The 9,489-nt window shown below is 48.7% G+C and overlaps 2 protein-coding genes across 2 annotated transcripts in view; one reads left to right on the forward strand and one right to left on the reverse strand.

The window, feature by feature from the left end:
• Positions 1-5,709, forward strand: part of LOC120909738 (zinc finger protein 850-like) — a 100,847-nt gene extending 95,138 nt beyond the window's left edge. Inside the window, exons 8-9 of the mRNA XM_040321465.1 lie at positions 4,545-4,592; positions 4,761-5,709. Coding sequence (XP_040177399.1) covers positions 4,545-4,592; positions 4,761-5,210 — 498 coding nt within the window. The 3' untranslated portion in view covers positions 5,211-5,709. The remainder of the gene's footprint in view (positions 1-4,544; positions 4,593-4,760) is intronic.
• The window catches only part of LOC120909737, an 857,992-nt gene that overhangs the window by 741,069 nt on the left and 107,434 nt on the right, over positions 1-9,489 (reverse strand). The window lies entirely within an intron of this gene.

Here is a 9,489-nt window from a genome sequence, read left to right on the forward strand (position 1 = left end):
GGCACAGTGGCGACAATTTATGGTGGCGAAGTGGCTGCGTGTGTTGGCACAAGTGGCTGCGTGTGTTGGCACAAGTGGCTGCGTGTGTTGGCACAAGTGGCTGCATGTGTTGGCACAAGTGGCTGTGTCTGATGGGCACAGTGACCCCTCCCGGCCCTGCCTACCGTTATCACCGCAGCGGGGAACATTACAGACAGCGTTCGTTTGAACAGCTGTTTTCCCCGCTGTGCATAGACACTCCCCCTTGGACGGATCTGTCCAATCGCGAGCAAGGGGGAGTGTCTATGTGACTCCCCCTTGCTCGCGATTGGACAGATCCGTCCAAGGGGGAGTGTCTATGCGCGGCGGGGAAAACAGCTGTTCAAACGAACGCTGTCTGTTATGTTCCCTGCCGCGGTGATTAACGAGGCAGCGGCGGCGGGGGTGGGCCGGATTAAAAGGTCCGCCGGGCCGTATACGGCCCGCAGGCCGTAGTTTGCCCAGGTCTGCTCTACACCCAGGGATCCATTCTGCTCCCTCCACCGTCTGTGGAGCCTGTTGGAGCGTCGCCTGAGGCTGCGGACGTGCGGCTTCCCGGACCTGCAGCAGCGCTGGGAAAGGCCGCGGCTTCGGCCTAGTTCCCGGCCTGGTGGCCATCTTGCTTCACCCGGCGGCAGCCCCAGTAAACAAGGCGCATTCATATCCTTTGGGGTCTACTTTGGGGACAGAGCGTGGTCCCGGCCTAACGCCATCTTGCTCCACCCGGGGATGGCCTGGTAGTCTAAACTCTGGAGCAGTGGGGGACCATGTCTCCGCCTGAATACATTGTTCACGTATTTTGTGCAACAACTGCATCAGCCAGTAGATGGTAAAGTTTACAAGTTTGAAGCTACTCTATGGTAAACTCTGTGTCACTTCTCTGTATAATAAAAGTTCTTGTTTGCAATTAAGCAGCAAAACCCTCGTGAACTGTGAACTGTCTGTTCTGTAGGGCAAAAATACAGAACAAGATGAGGAAAAATTATTGGTAGTTGTGATTTATACACAAGTTTGTTTGTTACAATGAATGTTTTATTTTATATTCAGAGTGGAATCCTCGGGGATGATAATATTGTGGTTAAAGAAGAGTTTACAGAGGAGGATGAGGAGTATGGAGTGATAAAGCAGCTTTCTGAAACGCACAAGGATCTCTTTAAGGATATTATGATGGAGCCACCAGAGAGATGTCCCCGTCCTCTGTATTCCCGGGATTCCACACAGGAAGGTCACACCATCCCCCACTGTGACAAGGTCGGTGGGATGGATCATCTAGAACATGAAAGTTGATATTTAACTTTCAGGTTTTATATTTTTAGTGCTTATACTTTCTATCATTCTCTTGGTTTAGGATGAAGAACTGATACATATAAAAGTTGAGGTCAAAGAAGAGGAAGAAGAAGAAGAAGAGACAAATATGAGGGGTGATCAACAGTTCATGGAGGAGGATGGAATAACGGGGACTTTTAAAGAGGAGGACACTCTTACAGAGATCAGCACAGGTGGGTCATTAACACGAAACACGTTCTTCTTATATGAAAGGTCCTCCTCCATTCACCCAATATTTTGTCATGTTCCCAACAAAGGAGGAGGAGATACTGTACACCATATGAAAGGTCCTCCTCCATTCCTCCAATATAACGTCATGTTCCCAACAAATGAGGAGGAGATACTGTACACCATATGAAAGGTCCTCCTCCATTCCTCCAATATAACGTCATGTTCCCAACAAATGAGGAGGAGATACTGTACACCATATGAAAGCTCCTCCTCCTCCATTCCCCCAATATAACGTCATGTTCCCAACAAATGAGGAGGAGATACTGTACACCATATGAAAGGTCCTCCTCCATTCCCCCAATATAACGTCATGTTCCCAACAAATGAGGAGGAGATACTGTACACCATATGAAAGGTCCTCCTCCATTCCTCTATATAACGTCATGTTCCCAACAAATGAGGAGGAGATACTGTACACCATATGAAAGGTCCTCCTCCATTCCCCCAATATAACGTCATGTTCCCAACAAATGAGGAGGAGATACTGTACACCATATGAAAGGTCCTCCTCCATTCCCCCAATATAACATCATGTTCCCAACAAATGAGGAGGAGATACTGTACATCATATGAAAGGTCCTCCTCCATTCCCCCAATATAACGTCATGTTCCCAACAAATGAGGAGGAGATACTGTACACCATATGAAAGGTCCATCTCCATTCCTCCAATATAACGTCATGTTCCCAACAAATGAGGAGGAGATACTGTACACCATATGAAAGGTCCATCTCCATTCCTCCAATATAACGTCATGTTCCCAACAAATGAGGAGGAGATACTGTACACCATATGAAAAGTCCATCTCCATTCCTCAATATAACGTCATGTTCCCAACAAATGAGGAGGAGATACTGTACATCATATGAAAGGTCCTCCTCCATTCCTCCAATATAACGTCATGTTCCCAACAAATGAGGAGGAGATACTGTACACCATATGAAAGGTCCTCCTCCATTCCTCCAATATAACGTCATGTTCCCAACAAATGAGGGGGAGATACTGTACACCATATGAAAGGTCCTCCTCCATTCCTCCAATATAACGTCATGTTCCCAACAAATGAGGAGGAGATACTGTACACCATATGAAAGGTCCTCCTCCATTCCTCCAATATAACGTCATGTTCCCAACAAATGAGGAGGAGATACTGTACACCATATGAAAGGTCCTCCTCCATTCCTCCAATATAACGTCATGTTCCCAACAAATGAGGGGGAGATACTGTACACCATATGAAAGGTCCTCCTCCATGCCCCCAATATAACGTCATGTTCCCAACAAATGAGGAGGAGATACTGTACACCATATGAAAGGTCCTCCTCCATTCCCCCAATATAACGTCATGTCCCCAACAAATGAGGAGGAAATACTGTACACCATATGAAAGGTCCTCCTCCATTCCCCCCAATATAACGTCATGTTCCCAACAAATGAGGAGGAGATACTGTACACCATATGAAAGGTCCTCCTCCATTCCTCCAATATAACGTCATGTTCCCAACAAATGAGGAGGAGATACTGTACACCATATGAAAGGTCCTCCTCCATTCCCCCAATATAACGTCATGTTCCCAACAAATGAGGAGGAGATACTGTACACCATATGAAAGGTCCTCCTCCATTCCCCCAATATAACGTCATGTCCCCAACAAATGAGGAGGAAATACTGTACACCATATGAAAGGTCCTCCTCCATTCCTCCAATATAACGTCATGTTCCCAACAAATGAGGAGGAGATACTGTACACCATATGAAAGGTCCTCCTCCATTCCTCCAATATAACATCATGTTCCCAACAAATGAGGAGGAGATACTGTACACCATATGAAAGGTCCTCCTCCATTCCTCCAATATAACGTCATGTTCCCAACAAATGAGGAGGAGATACTGTACACCATATGAAAGGTCCGTCTCCATTCCTCCATTATAACGTCATGTTCCCAACAAATGAGGGGGAGATACTGTACACCATATGAAAGGTCCTCCTCCATTCCTCCAATATAACGTCATGTTCCCAACAAATGAGGAGGAGATACTGTACACCATATGAAAGGTCCTCCTCCATTCCTCCAATATAACATCATGTTCCCAACAAATGAGGAGGAGATACTGTACACCATATGAAAGGTCCTCCTCCATTCCCCCAATATAACGTCATGTTCCCAACAAATGAGGAGGAGATACTGTACACCATATGAAAGGTCCTCCTCCATTCCCCCAATATAACGTCATGTTCCCAACAAATGCGTTCAGTAAGGAAATAAATTGAGGAGACTTAGAGGATGACATAAGAACATCGTCGATGTATCTACTCCACAGCTAAATGTTCCTTATAAAAGGTCCTCCTCCATCCCTCTGATATATAAATGAGGAGGAGATTGATGAACGATGATGATCCTTTGATGATGATGATACAATGTTTCTCTCTCACAGATGGATGTGAAGCTCGGAATTCCTCGGAGGGGCTCCATGTTTCGGTGGATTATGACGGAGAAGGCGACGGAGTTTCGGGATATTCTCGGGAAGAAAGGCCCTTCTCGTGCTCGGAGTGCGGTCAAAGCTTCAAACGGAAAGACCATCTGCAGAGACACGTGAGGCTCCACACCGGGGAGACGTACACATGCGCCGAGTGCGGGAAAAGTTTTTTGCGCAAGGATAAACTTCACATACACCAGCAGACCCACACGGGTGAAAATTTGCATAGGTGCAAAGAGTGCGGGAGATGTTTTATACGAAAAGAGAGACTCCTCGCCCACCTGAAAACCCACACGAGTGAAAAGCTGCACACCTGCGCGGAGTGCGGGAAAAGTTTTGTACGGAAAGAGGTATTCATGTCGCACCTGAGAACCCACACGGGCGACAAGCCGTATTGCTGTCCAAAGTGCGGGAAACACTTCAGCTACAAAGGGAGTCTCAACCAACATCTGAAAATTCACATACATGAGAATTCCATGTCATGCCTGGAGTGCGGGAAATGTTTCGAGAAGAGATCGGAACTTATCGTGCATCAGAGAGCCCACGCTGGAAAGGCGATCTTCTCGTGCTCGGAGTGTGGGAAGTGGTTTCAAAATCAATCGACGCTCATTGTACACCAGAGGAGCCACACTGGCGAGAAGCCGTATTCATGTCCGCAGTGCGGGAAAAGTTTTTCGATTATCGGGCACTTCAATATCCACATGAAGCTGCACAGCGGAGAGAAGCCGTTCTGCTGTCCAGAGTGCGGGAAATCTTACAGCCGGAAAACCGGGCTTGTTGCCCATATTAGAAGCCACACGGGCGAGCGTCCTTTTTCATGTTCAGAGTGCGGGAAAAGTTTTGCACTGAAAACCCGTCTCTGCAAACACCAGAGAAGCCACACGGGCGAGCGACCTTTCTCCTGCTCGGAGTGCGGGAAATCTTACAGGCGGAAGGACGAACTCGTCGTTCACATGAGAAACCACACGGGCGAGCGGCCTTTTCCCTGTTCGGAGTGCGGGAAGTTTTACAGGCGGAAAGAGGACCTCGTGGTTCACATGAGAAGCCACACGGGCGAGCGACCTTTTTCCTGCTCGGAGTGCGGGAAAAGCTTCTCACAGAAATCGCAACTTCTCGTACACCAGAGAAACCACGCGGTCGAGCCTCCTCTTCCGTGATAGGAGTGCGGGAATTGTTTTCCCACCGAAATCGCAACTTATCCTACACCAGATAAAAACCATGAGGTCGAGCGTTCTTTTCCAGAGTGCGGGAAGTGTTTCCTTTACAAAAGAGATCTTGTTTTTATTCGGAGAAGTCATATGGGAGAGCAGCTTTTAGTGCGGGAAAAGTTTTTTTACTACTTTTTTTGGACACAAGAAATGCCACAAAGGGTCAAAGTCGTCTTTTTCTTGTCCATAGTGTGGAAAGTGTTTTTATTGATAAATAGGACCTTGCTAGTCACCAGAGAAGTCATTTTTTTTTCAAAGTGCGGGAAACTTTTTACTTATAAAGGACACCAGTAATACCACCGGGGGCAGAGTCTTCTCTTTCCTGTCCATAGTGTGGAAAGTGCTTTATGGATAAATGGGACCTTTTTTTTTTACCAGAAAAGCCACATTAGGAGAGCATTGGTTTTTTTTATGCTTTTAGTGCGGGAAATGTTTGATTTATAGATAATAAAAAACACTTTGACACAAAAGAACGAGCGTTTCAGAAGCTCAGAAGATTTAATCATCGTGTTTTGTGGGCTCAGGAGAAACTCTTCATCATCGATGGTGGAGATGAGCGAAGATTGGAGAGGACAATGTATGGAGATCAGTAATAGTAGGACAGGGAGTGCTGACTCCCTGAAACGCGTCGGATACACACTACATTACCCAAAGTATTGGGACGCCGGCCTTTACACACACATGAAGGTTAATGACCTCCCAGTCTTGGTCCGGAGGGTTCAATATTGAGTTGGCCCCGCCTCCTTTGCAGCTATAACAGCTTCATCTCTTCTGGGAAGGCCGTCCACAAGGTTTAGGGGTGTGTCTACGGGAAGGCCGTCCACAAGGTTTAGGGGTGTGTCTACGGGAAGGCCGTCCACAAGGTTTAGGGGTGCGTCTACGGGAAGGCCGTCCACAAGGTTTAGGGGTGCGTCTACGGGAAGGCCGTCCACAAGGTTTAGGGGTGTGTCTATGGGAAGGCGGTCCACAAGGTTTAGGGGTGTGTACCGGAAGGCCGTCCACAAGGTTTAGGGGTGTGTCTACGGGAAGGCCGTCCACAAGGTTTAGGGGTGTGTCTATGGGAAGGTGGTCCACAAGGTTTAGGGGTGTGTACCGGAAGGCGGTCCACAAGGTTTAGGGGTGTGTCTAAGGGAAGGCCGTCCACAATGTTTAGGGGTGTGTTTATGGGAAGGCCGTCCACAAGGTTTAGGGGTGCGTCTATGGGAAGGCCGTCCACAAGGTTCATTGTATTTGGTTTTAGAAGCTAGGCTTCTCCTATTTATATGCTAATGAACTTGTTGGACTGGTTCAAGGTTATGTCAGATATTATAATCATTAAAATGTGTAAGTGCACACACATACACTATATCACCAAAAGTTATGGACCTTGCTTTGTGCACTGGTAGGCAGTCATGTTGGAACAGGAAGGGGCCGTCCCCAAACTCCTCCCACAAAGTTGGGAGCAACTTGTCTTGGTATGCTGACGGATAGGGGGGCGGGTCCCCATCACCACTCCTCAGACCTCTTCATTGGGGAAGGAATTTGAGTCAACACCTTCGTCCTGGACCAGAATAAGACGCATCATCAGTCGGGGGGGGGGGGGGCCTCCTCTACCAGACAAAGGAGATCTGCCAAGAGACTTTGATCTTGAGATTCGAAGACTCTGAAATTTTCGGATCCTTTTTATGTCCAGTTTGCTGGATTCCTCCAGAAGAAGGCGGGACTTGGCTGTCATTGGTCTTCTGGTTGCTCTCATATTATTGTCTCTGTAATATATTATTATTCTGTAGATGTTTCTTCTGCGCTAATTTTACTTTTTCTTATTAAACAAAATTTTTAGAAAATGGTCCCAATTATTTCTAATGTGCGAAGTCAGTAAAGAATTCCCGTCTCTCCCAAGAGCTCCACGATGGTGGAAGAATACGTCAAAAAGTTTTTATTTTATTTATTATTTGCATCTATGAAGAGGGACGAAGGCGTCTGCTCCCTGCCAGCAGACCCCCACAACCACCAGGCCAGGGTTGTGGGGAAGAGGCCCTTGACCCAATCCTGGGAAGAGGCCCTTGACCCAATCCTGGGAAGAGGCCCTTGACCCAATCCTGGGAAGAGGCGCCTTGACCCAATCCTGGGAAGAGGCGCCATGACCCAATCCTGGAAAAAGGCGCCTTGACCCAATCCTGGGAAGAGGCGCCTTGACCCAATCCTGGGAAGAGGCGCCTTGACCCAATCCTGGGAAGAGGTGCCTTGACGCAATCCTGGGGAAAGGCGCCTTGACCCAATCCTGGGAAGAAGCGCCTTGACCCAATCCTGGGAAGAGGCGCCTTGACGCAATCCTGGGAAAAGGCGCCTTGACCCAATCCTGGGAAGAGGCGCCTTGACCCAATCCTGGGAAGAGGCCCTTGACCCAATTCTGGCAAGAAGCACCTTAACTCAATCCTGGGAAGAGGCGCCTTGACCCAATCTTGGGAAGAGGCGCCTAGCCCAATCCTGGGAAGAGGCGCCTTGACCCAATCCTGGGAAGAGGCCCCTTGACCCAATCCTGGGAAGAGGCGCCTTGACCCAATCCTGGGAAGAGGCGCCTTGACCCAATTCTGGAAAGAGGCGCCTTGACCCAATTCTGGAAAGAGGCGCCTTGACCCAATCCTGAGAAGAGGCGCCTTGACCCAATCCTGGGAAGAGGCGCCTTGACCCAATCCTGGGAAGAGGCGCCTTGACCCAATCCTGGGAAGAGGCGTCTTGACGCAATCCTGGGGAAAGGCGCCTTGACCCAATCCTGGGAAGAGGCGCCTTGACGCAATCCTGGGGAGAGGCGCATTGACCCAATCCTGGGGAGAGGCGCCTTGACCCAATCCTGGGAAGAGGCGCCTTGACCCAATCCTGGGAAGAGGCGCCTTGACCCAATCCTGGGAAGAGGCGCCTTGACCCAATCCTGGGAAGAGGCGCCTTGACCCAATCCTGGGAAGAGGCGCCTTGACCCAATCCTGGGAAGAGGCGCCTTGACCCAATCCTGGGAAGAGGCGCCTTGACCCAATCCTGGGAAGAGGCGTCTTGACGCAATCCTGGGGAAAGGCGCCTTGACCCAATCCTGGGAAGAGGCACCTTGACCCAATCCTGGCCCTTTGCCAGGGGACCTATACGACCTAATATGAGTTTTAAGGGGGGGGGGGGGGGCACCCAGCACTTTTCTCAAATTAAATGCAAAATTTGGTCTGAACTGACAGTTCGTCCCTGCTTCCCAGCAACATGAACTTCACATGGTACAAAGAGTGAGGGGGCCGCCCTTACCAAGGGATCATTCCGCCACATTACATAAAAGTCACAATAATGTGATATCAATTTGATCACCAGACTTCTGGCAATTATATTTTGGGGTAAGCGTAAGGGGGTTGGTCAAATTTCGTAAATACTGGGTTGGGAAAAAAATTATATAAAAATTCATTAAATTTTTTTTATCTAAGTTGTCCAGCTCGCTGGTCAGATACAGACCCCTCCAAAGTCCCTCGCCCGCCCCCGACATCCTCTTCGCCGCTACACTGGACGGATTGAAAGCAGCGTAGCCATAGGCTCGCGCTGCTGGCAATCACATCCAATGACGCAGCGCGCCGGGGGGCGGGGCCAAGTGATACAGTGAGCGGCAATAGCCGCCGGCTGTATCGTGGGAGCACGCCCGCAGGAACTCAACACCATGCTCGCTCGCTCGCATTAAGGTGTTGAGTCCTTGCGGGGAGGAGCCGAGACAGCCGCCGAGGGACCCCAGAAGACCAGGTTCGGGGGCCCACTCTGTGCAAAACGAGATGCACAGTGGAGGTAAGTATAACATGTTTGTTATTAAAATAATAAAAAAAATAACTTTACAACCCCTTTAAATTCATCAAGACTAATTATATTGAGGTAGTCCACGTTCTGATCGTCGTTGTTCTTACCCCTCCTGGATGCAAGGGTAACGTACGCACTTTTAACACCATTAAAATAAACCAAAAAAAACTACACAAATAATAAAGAGAAGAAACCGGGGGGGGGGGAGGGAAAGAGAGGGTGGGTACAAGGTCTAGGGCCAATCTAACTGTCGGCAGGGGGGGTGGAGGACCTCTTGGGCCTCCTCTTCCCACTCTATTTCCATTGACCTCATGGTACAAAAAAGGGACTTCCCTTCCTCCAAGAATTTAAATATGTTCCATTTGGCCCAAGTTCCAAGTTTCGGAATAAGTCGATTTTGAGCCGATAATGACAGGTCCTCCATCTTATTCAC

The sequence above is a fragment of the Rana temporaria genome, chromosome 8 (assembly GCF_905171775.1).
Source record: "Rana temporaria chromosome 8, aRanTem1.1, whole genome shotgun sequence".
In the NCBI taxonomy this organism is placed as follows: Eukaryota; Metazoa; Chordata; class Amphibia; order Anura; family Ranidae; genus Rana; species Rana temporaria.